The sequence below is a fragment of the Puma concolor genome, chromosome D3 (genome assembly GCF_028749965.1).
Source record: "Puma concolor isolate L17-30 chromosome D3, mPumCon1.1.hap2, whole genome shotgun sequence".
Taxonomy (NCBI): Eukaryota; Metazoa; Chordata; class Mammalia; order Carnivora; family Felidae; genus Puma; species Puma concolor.
The window spans coordinates 1785392-1805618 of record NC_141678.1 but is presented as its reverse complement, the minus strand read 5'-3'; the positions used below and the strand labels follow the sequence as shown (position 1 = coordinate 1805618).

Below are 20227 nucleotides of genomic sequence, written 5' to 3'. Positions count from 1 at the left end.
GCGCCTCTCAGAGGGGCACATGTGCACAAGTGAGCGGCCGCCTCCGTGCCCGGGCAGGACGCCTGCCTCCACCCTTCTGCCCAGGAGACAAAGTCCCGACGTCTCTGGGGGAAGGACAGCCAATGCTGCACCCCTGGGGCATGGCGGGGAGGGGGAGGTCTCTGCAGCTGGAGAAGGACAGATCCCAGGAGCCCCCAGACATGGAAGCACGGGGCCCGGAAAACAGAACTGCTGCACCCCCCCCCCCCGATACCAGGCTAGCAAGCAGCAGCACCCTGGTTCTGGCAGAGGCCAGGGCTCGAGGAGACACGGTCTGATGTCCCGGCACACGAGGAAGGCCTGGAGCTGAGTTGGAGCGGGAACACGGAGACCCCCTCTGCCAAACTGAGGCCCAGCCCAGAGCAAGGCTGTGCCGCGGGGACCTGGCCAGTCGTGCACCGACGGTGACACGGCCCAGAGCCCAAACCCAGCTCCGCTCTGGACTAGATGGACCTAACACATGCACACGTATGCATACACACCTACACGTGTGTGCACATGCACGCACATACGCACACGTGCACACACACATCCATGTGCACACACCTATGCACGTATATACAAACTGTGACGTGCACAGTCATACGTGCACACAGTTGTGCACAGACGCGCACAAGCATACCTATTGTGCAACGCACTCTTGCATGTGTGCGTGCAAACACGTGCACGTGCACACCCACCCACAAATACACATGCATATACATGCATGTGGTGTGCACATAGATGCGTGCGTGCCTATGTACACAAATGTGCACACACACGTGCGTGCATGACCACACATGCGCTAAGGGCTCAGCAGAAAATGCTACCAGCGTGAACACCAAGTGCCTCAGTCTCCATGGTCTCACGCATGACTCCCGGCATTCGTTCTAAAAGGACGCACACGACAAGAAGGGAAAGCCGACCCCCCCATCAGGAGACAGAGCAACCACAACAGGAGACAGAGGATTTGACCTGGCTGCACCCACCACGCTCAGTGCTCCAGTGGAAAAGGAGGACAACCCTCAGGGGCGAATGAGAAACTTCTGCAGAGAGGTGGCAGTTGTGGGAAGGGATACATATTTCAAGCAGAAATGGTGTCGCTGAAAACAGAATGGGTCACGGAGCAAGCATCCCCCGAGCTCGTCAGGAGACGACGAGCAGGGGAAGGGCCGGTGAACATACCGTAGGCCCCTTCCACTTACCCAGGCTGGCGCACAAAGTGAAAACTGAGAGAATAATTAAAAAAACAGGGCATGAGGAGCAACGTCACAATATCAAATAATCTAACACTTGTCTAACTGAAATTCCAGAAGTAAAGCGTGACAAGGAGACAAAAAAATGTTCGAAGGGAAAATGGCCAAGAATGTTCAGAAATAATTAAATACATTGTTACAGACCCAAGAAGTTCAGACAATCCCAAACAAGATGAATCCTTCACACCCCCCTGCCAAGGCACATGATCATCAAACTCCTAACAATCAGATAGAAAAGCAAAATCTTGGGGCGTTTGTGTGGCCCAGTGGGTTGAGCGTCTGACTTCGGCTCAGGTCATGATCTCGCGGTTCGTGAGTTCGAGCCCCGCGTCAGGCTCTGTGCCGACAGCTCGGAGCCCGGAGCCTGCTTGGGATTCTGTGTCTCCCTCTCTCCCTGCCCCTCCCCTGCTTGTGCTCTGTCTCTCTCAAAAATAAAAAAGCATTAAACATTTTTTAAAAAGGTGACCGTTTTGTAGATTCGGGGCCTGCTCTTGTGGAGGGTGATGCTCCTTTGAGCCTTCTGCGTCCTGGGACAAAAAGCATGTGGTCTCCATTCCCATGACAGCCCGAGAGCCACTGCCCTCCTACTTAGCACTTCCGCGCTCCAGCCAGAAAGAGGGGTCAAGGTCAAGAGCCTTCAGGAAGAGCAAAGATCCAAAGGGACTGGCCTTTCAAAGCGTTTCCTCAGAAGCCCGTGCCAGATGCTTCCATCCGTGTCTTGTCGTGTGTGGTCACATGGCCACCCTGGCTGGGAGGGAAGCCATCCTTTTTTCTTCCAACCTCCAAATCTCCCTTTATTTATTTATCAAAAATTTTTAAAGTTTTAATTTTAACTCCAGTGTAGTTAACATACCGCGTTCTATTAGTTTCAGACGTATAACATAGTGATTCTACGGTTCCATACATCACCCGGTGCTCATCCCAAGTGCACGCCTCAATCCCCATCACCTTTCCCCCCCCTTCATCCCCTCCCCCGCCTGTGGTTCCCCCTCCCCTCCCCACCGACTCTGGTGACCATCAGTGTGTTCTCTGTGGTTAAGAGTTTGGTTCTTGGTTTGTCTCTCTCTCTCTTTTTTTTTTTTTTTAACTTTTTAAATGTTTATTCATTTTTTGAGGGAGAGAGCGAGAGAGTGAGCGGGGGAAGGGGCAGAGAGAGAGACACACACAGAATCAGGAGCAGGCTCCAGGCCCCGAGCTGTCAGCGCAGAACCCGACACGGAGCTCGAACCCACGAACCACGAGATCATGACCTGAGCCCAAGCCGGACGCTTAACAGGCTGAGCCACCCAGGCGCCCCACCCTGTCTCTCTCTTTGTTTCCTTTGCGCCTTTGTTTTTTGTCTTAAATTCCACATATGACTGAAATCCTATGGTATTTGTGTTTCTCTGACTTTTTTTGCTTAGATTATACTCCCGAGCTGCATCCATGTCATTGTGAACGGCAAAATGTTGTTCTTTTTATGGCTGAGTAATATTCCAGCGTCCGTGTGTGTGTGTGTGTGTGTGTGTGTGTGTGTAATTTCTTCTTTATCAATTGGTCAGTCCATGGACACTTAGTCGTTTCCATAATCTGGCTATTGTAAATAATGCTGCAGTAAACACAGGGATGCTTGTATCCCTTTGGATTAGTATTTTTGTGTTCTTTGGGTAAATACCTAGCGGTGGAATTGCTGCGTCTCAGGTTAGCTCTATTTTTAACTTTCTGAGGAGCCCTCATGCTGTTCCCCAAGGGTCCGCACCAGTTTGCGTTCCCAACAGTGTCCGAGGGCCTCCCCTCACCAGCACCTGTTGTTTCTTGGGTTGTTGATTTTAGCCGTCCGGACAGGAGTGGGGGACGGCACGGGGTTTTGATCCGCACCTCTGGCGGTGGGTGATGGTGAGCGTCTCCCCTGAGAGCGTTGCCGTCTGTGGGAGGCGATCCTTTTTAGTGGAGTTTCCTCTACCAAGTACCCTGGGGGTTCTGCATACACAGGAAGGAGGAGAGGAAGGGCAGTTCGCAGTATCTGCTGCACAGCCACCTGCTGGAACCAGTCCTCACCAACTAAGCAGTTTCTTTACCCCCACAGGTTCACACCTGTGCGTCCAGGCAGAGCCCTGTGCGAAGGTTCAGGGCCGTCACGACTCCAGATGCCCATGACCCATGGGACCGATGTTCCTGCTGGGCGGTCTCATCCCTGGTTCTCTGCAAGCAAAGATGTCAGCGTGGCGGTGGGGGGGCGGATAAGCAGGCAGGAGGGGAGGTCACAGGGGCGTCACAGGGGGGAGTAAGCAGGCAGGAGGGGGGTCACAGGGGGGTCACGGGGTGGGTAAGCAGACAGGAGGGGAGGTCACAGGGGGGTTACAGGGGGGAGTAAGCAGTCAGGAGGGGAGGTGGGGGGGGAGTAAGCAGGCAGGAGGGGAGGTGGGGGGGGAGTAAGCAGGCAGGAGGGGATGTCATGGTGGGGTCACAGCGGGGAGTAAGCAGGCAGGGGGGGAGGTCAGAGTGGGAAGTAAGCAGGTAGGAGGGGGGGGTCCTGCGGGGGAGTAAGCAGACAGGAGGGGAGGTCACAGGGGGGTCACGGGGTGGGTAAGCAGGCAGGAGGGGACGTCATGGGGGGTCATGGGATGGGTAAGCAGACATGAGGGGGGTCCTGAGGGGGGAGTAAGCAGGCAGGAGGGGAGGTCACGGGGGTTACAGGGGGGAGTAAGCAGGCAGGAGGGGGGTCACAGGGGGGTCACGGGGTGGGTAAGCAGACAGGAGGGGAGGTCATGGGGGGTCATGGGATGGGTAAGCAGACATGAGGGGGGTCCTGAGGGGGGAGTAAGCAGGCAGGAGGGGACATCATGGGGCGGTCATGGGATGAGTAAGCAGGCATGGGGGGGGTCCCGGGGGGGAGTAAGCAGGCAGGAGGGGAGGTCATGGGGGAGTCAGCGGACAGGAGAGGAGGTCATGGGGTGGTCACAGGGGAGAGTAAGCAGGCAGGAGGGGAGGTGGGGGGGAGTAAGCAGGCGGGAGGGGAGGTCATGGGGGGGTCACAGGGGGGAGTAAGCAAGCAGGAGGGGGAGTCCGGGGCGGGGGGAGTAAGCAGGCTGGATGGGAGGTCACAGGGGGGTCACGGGGTGGGTAAGCAGACAAGAGGGGAGGTGATGGGGTGGTCACAGGGGGGAGTAAGCAGGCAGGAGGGGAGGTCGGGGGGGAGTAAGCAGGCGGGAGGGGGAAGTCATGGGGGAGTAAGCAGGCAGGAGGAGCGGTCCAGGGAGGGGAGTAAGCAGGGGGTAGGCGAGGTCAGTTCAAGGTTCTTGAGCTGCCAGAGGGAAGGGGAAGGGCTGTTTACCCACAGGCCCCGACTCTCTGGTCAGCGGTGCTCACTAAGCACCCCCAGTTCTGCGTGCCAATGCCTGTGGCCCGTGGGCCCCCTAGATGTCCATCGGCTGAGTGGGAGAGGCCACGCTGGCCCCCGGAGAATGGCTGCCGGAAGGGAGGCGGTGTGGCCGGGGGAGGTGCCGTTCGGGGAGATGAGCACGGGCGTTAGGGCCTGTGGTCTCGGGGGGCCTGGGGGCTCGGTCGGTTGGGCGTCCGACTCCGGCTCAGGTCACGATCTCGCGGTCCGTGGGTTCGAGCCCCGCGTCGGGCTCTGTGCTGACAGCTCGGAGCCTGGAGCCTGCTTCGGATTCTGTGTCTCCCTCTCTCTCTGCCCCCGCCCTCCACCTCAAAAATAAATAAACATTAAAAAAAAAAAAAACCTGTGGCCCCAACAACCGTCAGACGTCCCGAGTCTGGGCGGCTCCCCGTGCTCCTCACGAGGTCCCAAGCTGTCCCCTGTGGGGCACAAGGACAGTGTCCACTTGGAACCTGCCACCCATGTGTAAGTCACCCGGTGACGTCGCCCCGTTCAGCCGGCTTCGTGCTTTGCTTCATCCCTGGAAACGCTTAGTGAATTTAGAGCCAAATAAGGATTTAGGGTCACTTTCTTTTTTTTTCCTTTTCAGCTTTGTTGAGGTATAATCAATAAATAAGATTGTTATATTTAAAGTATGCGCGGTGTGATCATTTGATACATGCTATATAGATAATAGATATACGGAGGGGTTCCCACAAGGGAGTTAGTTAACACATCCCTCACCTCACACCTGGCTTCTTTGTTTCTTTCTTTATGTATGTGTTTTTTGGGTTTTACGAGTTTTTTTTTTTTTATAAAATTTTTTTTTTTTAATGTTTTTATTTATTTTTCGGACAGAGAGAGACAGAGCATGAACGAGGGAGGGGCAGAGAGAGAGGGAGACACAGAATCGGAAACAGGCTCCAGGCTCTGAGCCATCAGCCCAGAGCCCGACGCGGGGCTCGAACTCCCGGACCGCGAGATCGTGACCTGGCTGAAGTCGGACGCTTAACCAACTGCGCCACCCAGGCGCCCTTTACGAGTTTTTTGAGTTTTATTCTCTCAGCCAATTTCAGTTCTACCACCTGGTGTTCTCAACGGCAGTCACCGCGTTACACATTAGGTCTTCAGACCTTGCTCATCTTGGTTTTTTTTTTTTTTAAGTTTATTTATTATTTATTTTGAGACAGAGAGAGAGAGAGAGAGAGAGACAGAGAGAGAGAGAGAATCCCAAGCAGGCGTGGTGCTGTTAGCACAGAACCTAGCGTGGGGCTTGAACCCATGAACCCTGAGATCGTGGCCTGAGCCCAAACCAAGAGTCGGACGCTGAATCGACTGAGCCCCCAGGCACCCCAGACCTCACTCGTCTTGTGACTGCACCCCCCCCAGCCTCCGCCAAGCCCATTCTACCATGTTCTACTAGTACAGCTGTTTAGATTCTGAATATAGCGATACTACAGTCCCGTTTAAAACGCTTAAGTAACACCTACCTCAATACAAGCCTGGTGCACACTTTCCAAAGCACGACAGAGCTTTTCTCCTTTAAGTGTAACACACGTGCACACATTCAGAAGATACTGAATTTTGAGCACCTATCAAGTCCTAATATATCTCGACGGCCGAGACTCGGAGCCAACCGGCGTCCATCAGGGGTGACTGGATACGGGAGATGTGGCGTTTCTACGCAACGCAGGGTGGCTCAGCCATGAGGAGGACGGTCCTGCCGTCTGCGACCACATGGGTGAAGCTGGGGGGCGCTGTGCTGAGTGAAATAAGTCAGAAAAGAGGCAGATGCCGTATGATCTCACCCGTGGACTCAGAACAGAACAGAACAAAGCACCAGACTCACAGAAGCAGAGATCAGGTGTGAGGTCACCCGAGGCAGAGGGTGCGGAGTGGAAGAAGGTGCCGAGAAGGTCCGGACGTGTCGCCGTGAGGTAAGGGCCGGAGACCCATGCTCAGCGCACTGACCGCTGCCCTGTGTTTACAGGAACATCGTGGGGAGTGGATTCCCAAGGGTTCTCAGGACAAGGAAGAAAACATTGATTCTCTGTTTTTTCTTTATTTTGAGAGAGAGAGAGAGAGAGAGAGAGACAGCGCAAGCAGGGATGGGGCAGAGACAGAGGGAGAGAGAAAGTCTTAAGCAGTCTCCACGCTGAGGGCGGAGCCTGATGCGGGGCTCGATCTCACAACCCTAGGATCGTGACCTGAGCTGAAATCAAGAGCCGGGCGCTCGACCGACTGAGCCCCCCAGGCGCCCCTCTTTTCCTTTTTCCTGCGCGTCTCTGTGAGACGGATGGTGACTGAATTGTGGTCATCGTTTCACGGTGTATGTGAGTCAAAGCCGCACGCTGTGCGCCCGGAGCTCACACCACGTGGCACGTCAGTGATGACGGCTCGGTAGAACCAGGGGACGGTACTGAGCCCTGTTCTCAGGCTGAGGATACAGACCCAACAAGACAGAAGAACGTCCCCGCTCCCCAGGGGGCTTGTGTCTTGGTGGGGAGAGACGGGGCAATGCGGTGGGGACAGAAGACAGAAGGGGGCAGAGGCAGGGAGGGCTTTGGGGAGGGAGCCCCGGGGCCAGGCTGCTGTCTGGGGACGGCCTGAGGGAGGTGAGCACAGGCACTCACAGTGATGCACCCCTGCCCAAATCTGCACACCCCGGAAACGCTGCCCTCATTGAGAGCAGGCTCGTCTCCACACGGGAAGGACACGTGGGAGGGGCAGGCGATGTGAGTTAGCACAAGCTGTGCTCTGGGGTTCAGATCAAAAGCCAGTCTGCGGGTGACTGTAGATGCCTGGGGGGGGGGGGGGCGGGCCGCTTAATTTGCTTCCTGTCCAGTTTTCATTCCCACGGTCGCGGTGGGTGCCTCCGTGATCCGATGCCACGTCCACGGTTCAAACAGGAAGGTGCTGGCTTTGTTCGGCCGGGGAGACGGGAGAGGTTGCCCAGAAAGGAGAACCCTTGGGAAGACTTTAGGAAGTGCTGGGAATCAGGACGTTATTCCATTTGTAGTCAGGGCTCGGGGCACAGTACAATTTTCTGACATTTGCTGGGTGTTCTTGCCTACTTTCTAATAATAATCACAGCCGGCGGTTATTGAGTGACACTTTTTCCTTGCAAAACATGGTGAGCATTTATGGAGCGCTACGTGTTTCCTTCACACGGCGTCAGGAGCCTTGCATGCATCGCCTCCTGTCTCATTACAACCCTGGCGGGGGAGGGGCCGCCTCCATCGCAGAGACAGGGACTCTGCAACACAGAGAGGTTCAGTGACTTGCCTAAGAACACACAGCCAGCAGGCGCCGAGACGGCCCACGGCGGGAAGCACTGGTCAAGTCACCAGCAAATTACAGCGGAGACTAATCGTCTGCGTGTGAGCACGGATTTGGGGTAGATGGGGTAAACTTCTGGTCTTGAGCAGGTCGAGGCGCAGGACGGGTGAGGGTCTGCCTCTGTTGCCGCACGGAGAACACGATCCGTGGGGGACGGCGTAGGTCCGCCGCGTGCCCTGTAAACGACCCCGTGCCTTTCCCGCGCCTCTAAAAGGGTTAAAGAGAGAACCGTGGTCGCGCTTATCTGGGGGCACGCGGGTGTGGTTGATTTCCTCTTTCCATCCTCGTATCGCCTCCTTCCTTTGGGCAAACAAGGCTCAGCTCGACACAGGGCTTACGGCTCGCGGTCCGTTTTCCGTTTATGAACGTTTGCTCTGCTTTTGAGGGCGCTGGCAGGCAGCACCCGGTCGCCGCGGACACGCGTGCCTGTCCGGTCGGCCGGCTGTTCTCGACGGACTGGTGTTAGGACCCAGGAAGGAGGCAGCAGCCAGGGGTATAAATAGAGAAGCAGAACGAAGTTTGAGGAGAGAGCCTGACATCATTCCCTCTCCACCCAGAGCTGGGGCCGGACGGGGCGTCAGCCTGAGTCAGAGCGGGAGCTGGGCAGCGGGGCGGGCGGGAGCTCGGGGACGACCTTCGGAGCCGTCCAGCTCCGCCCGCGTCAAGGTGAGAGACGAGGGTCCGAGGGTCCGACTGCCAGCCTGGCTGCAGACAGACAAAGACTCCGGAAAGGAAAGCAAACACGGACGGCCCCGCGGGGCTCTGTGAGCTGCGGCCAGTTGGGGACCGTCCTGGAAGGGCGCCGATCGCTGAGAACGCTCAGGTTTGGGGACGAGGAGGAAAACACCCGCCGGCTCTCCAGGACGGCTGCGTTTCACACGCTAAAGAGAACCAGATTTCTTGCTTTCCGGACCCTGTGAAAATGTCCCTTTCCCAGGCAAGTGAAAGTTAGGGAGCACACGTTGTCACGGACGCTCAGGAATTGCACTCGGATCGCCTTTCAGCCTCCGAGAAGCCATGAGGAAGCTGCTGTGTCTGTGCTGGGGGCACCCCTGGCTGCTGCTGTTTTATTGCGATTTTCAGGTAACGTCTCTGGGCGGCTCTCTGGGCGCCTGGACTAGCCCCCTCTGCCAGAGGCTGTCCCGAACGTCTCACGGTGTGATCTTTGTGTGCAGGTGCGGGGAGTCTACTCCAGGTCAGTGGCCCATCCAGGTAAGGGGACGCTCTCCCTCCCTGCTCACCGCCGTCCGCTGGCCCCCGGGCGCCGAGGTCCCCACGCACTTCGGCTGCGCGTCTCCGTGGCCAGCGGAGGGCGGCCCTTCCGCGGGCCCCCCGTCCCCGGCCGGCTGCCCTGCCCTCCGTCTCCTGGCGCCCTGCTCATCCTGGCACCAGACCTCGCTGTCGCCGGCCGCGGCGGCCGCCCAGAGGCCTCTGGCCCGTGGCCGTTGCCATCTTATGATGGAGTCTTGGCTGCCGCCCTAACTTGTGCCGTGTATCTTCATGCAGACTCCCCGGGGCCGGCAGGGCTCTGTCCTTTCTGTCACCGTCCCAGCTGGGGCTCACTGTGCTTGGGCCGCGGTGCGTCCTCGGTCTGCAAGCTGACCGAGGTGTGGTCCCGGGTGGCGCGGTCGCGTGGCAGGTGCAGGCCTGTGCAAGGCGGGGGCCTGTTGAGCGGCAGGAACCCCGGCGGCCGCCCGCACGTGGTCGAGGGGAGCCCGTCGAGGTCCCCGAGACCTTGCTCGAGAGTCGTGTGAACAACGCCTGACCCACTGGTGAGCCCGCCTCCGACTCGGAGCTGAGCGGGGGCCGCCTGGCTCCTACCAGCCACTGTCACCAGCAGCGCGGCCCCTACGGGCACCGCTGGCATCCCCGCGCGGCTGCAGCGTCTCCCTCGCGGGTGATGCAGCGAGGCCGGTGTCCGCCTGGACCTCCCGTGTCCGCAGACGGGGCGCCGCCATTTCTCTTGCACCCAAACGTCCAAGTTCACTCTTCCGTTGGAAAAGGTGTGAAGGCCGTGAATTTCCCCGTGCTCCCCTTCCCCCACCAGAACGCTCGCGGAAGGAAAATGGGGCTCTGTGGCTCGGGCGTCTCAGTGGAGGGCGCGCGTGTCCGCCCCGAGGCTCTCCCCTCGCCCCCTTCCCACTGGGGTTCCTGCTGGTTCTCCGGACGTGACGGGAGGTGCGGCGGTGGGAGAGGAAGCTGGGGGGAAGTTTCCAGATTGAGTCTTGGCCACATCACGTCCATGCATGGATCCACGCGTGTGCACGTGTCCAGGCCCATCCACGTGCGTCCACACCTGTGCACACACCCCCCCCCACCTGCCCACACCCATGCCTGTGCACACACATGCACACGCGTGCACCTGGACCCTTGACCCTCCCCTGCAAGGAGGGTTTGAATCAGTCTCTGCTCCACATGGAGACAGGGTCCCTCTCACGCCCTAACTCCAGGCGGAACCGACCTGGTTCTCCAGCTAGTGCCGCAGAGAGATGACGGGTGTGCAGACAAGGGGACGCTGTAGAGCAGGGCGGTGACCACGCAAGCCTGCGTGCTGAGCCAAGGTGCTCGGCCATCTCACCGACGTCCACGCCCATGGCTTCCCTTCTTGTCTCACCTCCCGCGTCTCGGGGTCTCTCCTGCTCTGCTCGCCCCTTCTTTGCAAGAATCACACGGGGGTTTGCTTGTGGACGAAACCCTGTTGCTTGTGCTGTCTTCCTCCGCCTTATCCCCCCTTCTTCCTGTGTCTGTCTGCCTCCGTCTGTCTGTCTGTCTGCCTGTGTCTCTCTGTCTCTGTGTCTCTGTCTCTTTGTATGTCTCTCACTCTCTCGGTCTCTCTCCACGTATCTGTGTCTCTGTTCCTCTTTCTCTCTCTGTATCTATCTCTCTGTCTCTGTATGTCTGTCACTGTGTCTGCCTCTTTCTCCACGTATCTATGTCTCTGTCCCTCTTTCTGTGTGTCTGTCTCTATCTCTCTGGCTCTGTTTCTGTGTCTGTCTCTCTTTTTCCGTGTCTGTGTCTATCTCTCTCCGTCTCTCGGTGTCTCTGTCTCTCTCCCTACATCCCGTGCTTCGCTCAACCCCGTTTTCCCGCAGAAAAGCCTGGCCCCCAGCTGACTGTGCGGCGCCTTCGCCGGGAGGCCCCCCCCCCCCCCCCCGCTCCTGCTTCTGGGCCCAGGCCTGCAGGGTCCCGGGAGCAGCCCCAGAGGGAAAGCCTGTCCCCTGCACCTCTCAAGGGCGTCCACTCACTCAGGACACAGAACACAGGCCCGAGCCTGTTCCTAGAGGGCAAACCTTTGCAAACAACCTAAATCTCCACCCCTACGGGAACAGCTGTGTCAATTGTAGCATTTTCTTCTCCGGAAGTCTGAGCAGGAATGTAAAAATCTTGGATGTGAACCTTGTGCGGTGCTCAGAAGGGTCCTCTGAGGCGGCCTCTCTGCCCTCCTGTGGACGGACACCCAGAGAGAGCGGGTGGTGTGGCCGAGGTCTGCAGGGCTAAGAAGGCAGTGGTGCCCTCAGGAACTCACTGCGGGGCCGGACACGTAAGGAGACTATTTGGGGACGACAGGAGCGTGGTGGGTGCAGGGCGGGAGGTGTGCACAGGACTTTAGGTGAGTCTCCGGGAGGGTCCCCAGCCTGGCTGGAGCCTGGTCTTCTGAGGCCCGGCCTGTTTGCACCACAGACCACACCAGACTTTTTCTTTTATTTATTTATTCAAAAAATTTTTTTGATGTTTATTTATTTTTGAGAGAGAGAGACAGACAGACAGAGCATGAGCAGGGGAGGGGCAGAGAGGGGGGGGAGACACAGAATCCGAAACAGGCTCCAGGCTCCGAGCCATCAGCACAGAGCCTGATGCGGGGCTTGAACTCACAAACCACGAGATCATGACCCCAGCTGAAGTGGGACGCTCAACCGACTGAACCACCCAGGCGCCCCCAGACTTTTCTTTTTACAGTCTAAGCAGGACTAGTGAGCCCTCCCTGTCTTGTGGGGACCTAGCACGCTGCCTCGCGTGCAGTAGGCACCCTCTGTGCTGTCTGTCGGTCATGAGAGAGCCGAGTCAGCGAAGACAGCTGGCGCCAGATTTCAGCTCCCAGGTGTGCGGTCATCTGCCCCGTGTGCCCGCACCCGCCCAGGCAGCTCCCTATCTCTACCGTGTCCATAGGTGTCCGGTTGTGTAAATAACCAAAAGGCAACTTGCAATCATTTTGAGCCTTCGTATTATCTGTGTCTGTCTATGGCCGTGGACCGTCATTTTGGAGAAATGACAGCGTGCTGTCATTGAACGGAACCCGGAGGCTGTCCGGCCCACGTCCCCATTTACAGTTGGTGACGGTGAGGCCTAGAGAGGGGAAATCGGGCCCCCCGCCTCTGAAATTTTTCCTCTGGCCACCGAGTCCTCGCTGGCTCGTGCGTCCTTCCTGGCCGAGGACAGTGCTAAGAAGCGTGATGGTTGATGAATCTAAATCCATCAATGGCACCAGCCAAGAAATGGCAGGACGTTTATGCAACATTTACCAGCGTGCCTTTTACAGATAACTTTTGTAATGAGGAAAAGGGACCTTAAAAATCTCCCATATCCCGAATTTCCTGGCCCTGGGGACACAGAGCGGCTGGTTCCCGCCCAGCTCTGGAGGCCGGTACCTTACCTCACCGGCCCTATTTAGAGGTCTGGGAAGCCAGAACAGATAATTATAGTGATTATAATTCCCTGGAGTTAGGTACTAGGTTTTATTTTTTTTTCTGTGCAAATCAATAGTTTGTTCCCTTTATATATTTTTTTATTGAGGCATCATTGACACATAATATTATCTTAGTTTAGCCATACAACATAATGACCCGATACCTGTATATATTTTAAAAGAGTCCCTGCAATATGTTGAGTTAATGTGTGTCACCATCACGGTGTCATGTGGCTGCAAGGGACAGTCAGAATCGCTAGGTCACAGCAGAAACTATCATTCATCTTCCTGGTGCAAAAAAGGTGTTTATGATGGAATTAAAAAAATAATGTTTGTAACCTATTGAGTAAATGGAAGTTTGACAAATAGAGATGGGGGGGTATATATGTTTTCGTAATTGCATATATATATATATATATATATATATATTCTTTCTATGTTTATCCATTCGTTTATTCATTATTGCATTTCATCATCCATTCTGCCTATATAGTTCTTAAAAAGTTATTTGCTAAGATTACAATTTTGGGGAGGATCCAAATGCAAAAACCTGGATTACACAGACACACAGGCACGCACACCCTGTTTTAGCCGTGAGAATGTGGTACACGTAGAACACGGTGTCTGCACATGAGACTCAGACACAGGAGACAGACAACAAACAAAAATACTCGAGTAATAGTTCTATAGGCAAAGCAATAAGGAGTCGGAGGGCGGCCGTCGGGAGCCCCAGTGGGACTCCGGGCGGGTACTTGCCTGCACAGCTTTGAGGGATCGGGGCTTCTGCTCACCGACGCCAAGAACAAGTCCTGGGGCAGGGCTAGGCATTCGGCACCTGGGAGAGAAACTGAAGAGGAAGGATGAAAGGTTCTCTCTCTCTCTCTCTCTCTCTCTCTTATTTAGGTCTCTCTTATTTAGGGCCGGGGCGTGTCAGAAGTCCCATAATGAGCCACCATATCCCTGGACTTGCTGTCGTGTCTAACCGGACACACAGTTTTAATAAGGTTCATCTGGTGGAAAGCAGGTGCTCGTGTAACTCGGAGATTTCAGCCCCAGAGTGTCTTATTCCCAAAAGAATGAGATTTTCTTGTTTCGATGACACTTTAAGGGCTGTGGGTTGTTTATGCCCTAGGGTGTGAAGGGGAGCCTTTCTGTTGAATTCAGTTCTTGGGTTCGTCTTATCAGCACCATGCAATGTTTTAATTAAGATAACCACTTTTTAAAAAAATTTAATTTTCTTTTTTTCTTTAAAGTTTATTAATTTGAGAGGGAGAGAGAGAGTGGGGAGGGAGAGAGAATCCCAAGCAGGCTCCACACTGTCAACTGTCAGCTCCAACCCACGAAGTGTGAGATCACAACCAGAGCTGAAATCAAGAGTTGGACGCCCCTGACTGAACCCCCCCAGGCTCCCCAAAATAACCACCTTAATTGCTAGTATTAAAATTTGGGGAGATTTCCAAAAAAAAAAAATCTGCGAAATCTGGGTTTCTAACCTCCCCCTAAGAGTTTGCAGACCTCCCGCCCCGGAGCGGCTCTCGTCCTCGGGACACACGTTTCCCAGTGGGCCGCAGCCCTCCCTCCCTCCCGAGACCCGCAGCCGACACCTGTTTCCGGCACCTGTTGCGGAATTAGGCAGCCCGCCGGGTGGGTGACCCTCGGGCCCCCTCGCACATGACAGCTCGCAAACCCTCCAGCGCGGACTTCCAGTCTGCTGGTTATAAGACGCCGGGGCGACGACGCAGTGGGGCTTTGCCCTCGTCTGGAGCACGGCGACAGAGGACAGCAGGCCCTCTGCGGACCCCAAGCCCCCTTCTCCCACAGCCTCTTGCTAGCTTAGGGGGTCTTTCTGTGTGAACAAGACCACCGTCGCTTCACTCCGTCAGCCCCTCTGCCCAGAGCGGATGGTGGCCGTTTGTACACGGGGATGCCAGGGAAGGGTCTGTCATCCATGGGGTTTATGTTCCGAAGACGTGGGTTGTGAAGAATCTGTCGCACCTGCCCTTTGCGCTACGGCCGTGGTTTCCTTTTCTGGTCCTCCCCCGCCCCCGACCCACCCCAGATGAATTGACTAACAAGCCAACGATGTTTCCCCTCTCCAAAATGAATATCCTACGTTTTGGGGTGGGGGGAGCTTGGCAGACACAGAAATGGGTAGTTTTGACTTTTGTATTTCTGAGCCTCCATATTGCATTGTTAGAGTCGAGTCGTTGCCAGGGGACATGGGCGGAAGCCACAGGTCTCCGAATTTTGGAAGTTTTTGAAGGAATACACATCCCAACATTTGACTAGAACAGAAATAAAAAGGAACAGAAATCTCCCTCTTACATCTCACATTCAGTGTTCCTCATTTTCCTCGCCCCTAAAATACTGCTATCAGTTTCTAAGGGTACCCATAGTATCCATGCAAAATCTCTCTCTCTCTCTGTCTCTCCTTCCCTCCCTCCTTGCTGGTGGGACAGCTGGGTTTTCCACAAATAGTTGATAGTATCACATTTTTCTCTCATGTTGATTTTTTTTTTTTTTTTTTTAGCAGTATAGCTTGAGGAACATTTCCCATCGACACATGTGTCCCAGCCTGGTCACTTCTCCTAGTGACACCCTTGTCTATTACGTAGATGTTCCGTACAGATTACAGCCCTTCTGCTGATGAGCATGAAGCCTCTTCCCACGCTTTTGAGATACATATATATATCTGCAAGAAATGTCCTCGTACATAGCTCTTTGATCCCATGTGTGAATCTGTCTCTAGAGTAAACTCCTAGGAGCAGAATTACTAGATCAAAGTGCACTTAAAATTTGTATAGCTATTGCCGTATTGCTCTCCGGAAAGGCTGTAACTTCCACCAAAAGCACAGTGAACTTGCTGACTTAGTACATCTAATGGTCTGTTTGTCAGTCAGCCGGGTGGGCTGGGACAGGGTGGCTCACTGTCGTTTTAACATGCCTCTAAAAATTATGAGCGACATCTTTTCATATATTTAAAATAATTTGCATTTCCTTTCCTTTGAACTGCCTGTTTATGTCCATTGTCCCAGTGTTCTGTTGGCTTAAATTTTCTTAATAGTAAGCATTTTAATGAATGCAATGCATTTCATACAGTTCTTTAAAAAGACATCGGTACATTTTTGTCCTATGTATTACATAAACATCATTCTCCTGTTCAATTTAGCTTGATTTATTTTTACATATGGAAATTAAAAAAAAAATTTAATGTTTGTTATTTTTGAGAGAGAGAGCATGAGCAGGGGAGGGGCAGAGAGAGGGGGAGACACAGAATCCGAAGCAGGCTCCAGGCTCTGAGCTGTCAGCACAGAGTCCGACGTGGGGCTCGAACTCACAAAGTGTGAGATCATGACCTGAGCCCGTCGGACGTCCAATCGACTGAACCACCCAGGCGCCCCTTACATAGGGAAATTTTAAGAATTCACATAATCAAATTCATTACCTGGTTTTCTCAGAAGTTTTCATTTTTATTTTTTTTAATAATTACATTTATAGTTTGATCCTTCTGGAAATTGAGATGGTAAGGAGTGAGTTAGGGATCTTGAGTTTTTTTGTAGGTGGCTAACTGGCTGTAAAACCTTCTGTTGAGTATTCCTCTTCTGGTTTAAAATAGCACTTTTATCATAAACTAAGTTTTCACATGTGCTTGGGGATATTTATGGGTCTTTTCCATGGAACTTTCTATTCATGTGCGGTTGCCAAATTCTCTTTAGAACCGTGTCTTTATAACAGGTCCTAACCATGTGTGCGCGCTGGCCCCCCCACCGTCCTTCGCTGCCCCGCTCCTGGCAGGTTTTGTTGGTTATTTTTGCTTGTTTAGTTTTCTAGATAAGCCCCATAATGAGATTTCTCTCACACAAAATCTCTCAGCATGTTTACAACAGATTTCCTCATATTTATATATTAATTAGAGGGTTGGTTGATAGTTTCATGATTTTGAGTTTTCTTTTCCACAAATAGGTTAAATTCTTTGTTTATTCAAGGGTTCTTGTACATCCCTTGGTATTATTTTATTGTTTTCTTTGTGAGAACTTTGTACAATTCTTACTCTTTTGGACCTCAACGTCTTCTTTCTGTCGGCTGCATTTACAAATGAGAACTTTTCTCCCGCCTCGTGTTAGCGTTAGCGTTGGAACACAGGGACGCTATTTATCGACTCTCTTCACCTGTCACGTCCATATAAACCTCCCTACTCAGATCTTTCCTTATGTGTAAGACTGTTTCACTTACCAAATTCTCTTCTTATTCGTAATGGCGTTTCGTTTTTTCGTGAACAGTCACACCTCATTTGAAAATGAGGATCGTGTTATCTCCTCTTTAAAAATAGTTTTACGATGAATAACGCAAAGACTCCTTTATTCATTTTTCTTGTCTATGGTCTGGCAGACACTTGGAGCAGATGACTGTTATTTGGTCCTCTGGACCATCCTTTCCCCTTCTGGGAACTAACCACAGAGAGCTGGTCCAGGAGCAGATTGGAGCCAGGTGAGGGGCTGGGTGCCTGGGGGTGCGCCCCGCCTTCGCAGGGACTGTTACCCAGACCCCACCAGGGAGCCGGGATAGAAGCAAATAAATGAAGTCGTTCACGTGGCATTAAGTGGGATGAGCAGGCAGGCACAATCTGTCTGCACAAAATCATGTCCACTCAAAGTACAAGGGTCACAAAGGAAATTCTGAAGTGGTTAATTGTTACTATGTGGGAAGCAGGATGAGAAGAGAAAGACTGGGATCCGTCTCAGGGAGACTGGGAGGGAGCATCGCACGCCAAACCAGCCGGCCGGGCGACTTCTGCGGAAGCACCGACCCCTCGTCTCCACAAATAGGCTAATGATACAATTACCTTGCCTTCGTTGTTAACAATGAACTGAGGAGGTGTTTGTCGAGAGCCTTACATGATGTCGACAATATTGCTGTTGGGGTCCTCTTCTTTTTTTTTTTTTTTTTTTATTTTTATTTTTGGGACAGAGAGAGACAGAGCATGAACGGGGGAGGGGCAGAGAGAGAGGGAGACACAGAATTGGAAACAGGCTCCAGGCTCCGAGCCATCAGCCCAGAGCCCGACGCGGGGCTCGAACTCACGGACCGTGAGATCGTGACCTGAGCCGAAGTCGGACGCTCAACCGACTGCGCCACCCAGGCGCCCCCTTCTTTTTAAATCATTTTAACCTGATTGCTTTCTCTCGCCTGGTTGCATCAGCTAGGTATCACAAAACAATATAAAACAATAGTGGGATAACGGCCATTCTTGTCTTTCTCCTGACTGCCTAATGGACACGCTGTTTGTGGGGCCCCACTAAGCCTGGTGGCTCTTACTCCCTTCGGTTCACAGGTGTCTGCTCATTTGTATTTATCACGCTTTCTCATGTCGAGGAAATGTTCACCAATTTCTTTATATATATATTTAATGTTGATTTATTTTTGAGAGAGAGAGAGAGCGAGAGACAGCGTGAGCAGGGGAGGGGCAGAGAGAGAGGGAGACACAGAATCTGAAGCAGGCTCCAGGCTCTGAGCTGTCAGCACAGAGCCCGACCCGGGGCTCGAACCCACAAACTGTGAGATCATGACCTGAACTGAAGTCAGACGCTTAACTGACTGAGCCACCCAGGAGCCGATTTCTGTATTTTAAGAGTTCTTTTATTTTTTTTATTGTTTATTTTTTTTTACATTTATTTATTTTTGAGAGACAGAGTGAGACAAAGTGAGAGTGGGGGAAGGGCAGAGAGAGAGGGAGACGCAGAATCTGAAGCAGATTCCAGGCTCTGAGCTGTCAGCACAGAGCCCGATGCGGGGCTCGAACCCACGAACCGTGAGACCATGACCTGAGTCGAGGTCGGACGCTCAACCGACTGAGCCACCCAGGCGCCCGTTAAGACTTCTTTTTAAAACCAGGAGTGTGTTGAATGTATGCAAATGCCCTTTTAATGAATCCCATAGTCCCTGTGATACAGTTCCTCTTCCCTCCATTCATGACATAGAAGGAAAGCATTTCTTGCCTCCTAATGATGATTTAACATCTTTATTCTTTTCTTCCCCCAAGGGTTTGAGGTCTTGGCTTCTGCTTCCCATTACTGGCCGCTGGAAACTGTGGACGGGATCCACGAACTTCAAGACACGACCGGAGGTAGACGCGGGTGGTGAGGGTACCTGAGGCCGCAGGGACGGGGGCGGCGGGGGGGGGGCGCTCCAGGTAGGGCCATCGGGGGAGGCAGACAAGGACAGCTTCCGCTGGGAGGCCAGGCCAGTGGCGATGAACACACGCTGTGGAGATCCCCCCAATCATCGTTAACCCAAAGTATGTTACTAGAACTTTTATATATTTTTGTCATTGAAGGACAGAGCTTAAGGTTCAAACTCTTATTAACGTGTGTGTGTTTTCCCCAGTAACCATAAAACAAAAGCCGTGGTTGGAAGTTTGAAGCTGCAGATGGTGCATCAATCACACGTAGGGGTCTAGATGTGTATTTTCTAGACAAAATTGGCCTCATCTGCATGCCTGCCAAAACAGGGGTCCATTTGAGCTGAGTGCTGGGACTAACGTGTGTTCGTGGGGTCACCGTTTCACTCACAAAGGTACCCCACCTACCAATCAGCTTCCGCACATGTCACCAGCAGCTCCCTCGAGCAGACCGAACATCACTTAAGATGCTCCCGTGGTCTCTGAGTCCATGGAAAATGAAGTCTCTATCTGACTCAATTCAGACATTTGCCGTAAGGAGAAACCCCAGATGTGTCCGAGCTCTTTATTCCGTTCCGGCAAGAAACTTCTTCCCAGTAGAAGTTTTGAGTGGCTTGGATTTTTACATTAAAATTTTTATTTCCTTATTGTTCTTGATTATGTCAAACGGCTGATGTGTACGGCAAGGGGTTTACTGGGCAACCAGTCTAGCACATGCCCGCACATTGCTGATTATTGCACTTTCCAGACCCGCACACTGGCATTTTCCTGATCCCCTGACTTAATGTGCTGCCATAAATTGCCACCAAAGATTCTAAAATGTTTCCCTTACATTTGCAAATCGAGAGGCGTTCTAGCTGGAGCCTGGGCGGGTCCTCCGGGGGTGGAAGGACCCACCTGTGCAAGACTGCCTCTGGGCACCCAGCTGAGAACGCACCGCTGCTCTGCGTTCTCTCCAAACAGTCTGCGCTGCAGGGATAAGTCCCTGGGAAGTCATTATATGAGCAGCTCGGGTTAAGATAAACTGCACTCCACCCCTACCCCATCATTATCTCATTTTATTTCTCAGGCCCTTTATTTCAAAGCCTGTGAAAAGTGGAAATTCACTGTTGACATAATTCATCGTCCAGGTCACAGAGACCAACATTTTAGCAGTTATTTCAAACGATAACTGTATCTCTCTCCTAATGTCTCAACACACCTCATTGTTGTGACCAAATCAGTAACTTTGGGCATCTTGAACTCCTTCACCGGCGAGGAATTCTCACCAAGCAGTGCGATCATGGAGACACAATTACCCTGGGGCCAGGGTGTTAATTTCCCTGAGATTCTGTGTGTTCCCATTTGCCCCGAACAGCCGGATGGTGACGTCTTGCTGATGCTGCCCCGACCGT

At 53.3% G+C, this 20227-nt stretch overlaps 1 protein-coding gene across 5 annotated transcripts in view; it reads left to right on the top strand.

Annotated features, from left to right (window-relative positions):
- ADGRD1 (adhesion G protein-coupled receptor D1) overlaps nt 1–20227 on the top strand; it is a 149036-nt gene that overhangs the window by 14770 nt on the left and 114039 nt on the right. For 2 of the 5 annotated variants that reach the window (XM_086681405.1, XM_086681407.1), the window contains exons 1-3: nt 8275–9054; nt 9147–9166; nt 18696–18779. Coding sequence is in view for 2 of the 5 variants with exons in the window: in XM_086681403.1 (XP_086537529.1) it covers nt 8989–9054; nt 9147–9183; nt 18696–18779 (187 nt within the window). In the remaining 3 variants the exon portion in view is untranslated. Of the gene's footprint in view, nt 1–8272; nt 9055–9146; nt 9184–18695; nt 18780–20227 lie in introns of those variants that run through there. The other 3 variants (XM_086681403.1, XM_086681404.1, XM_086681406.1) reach the window with 3 other exon arrangements.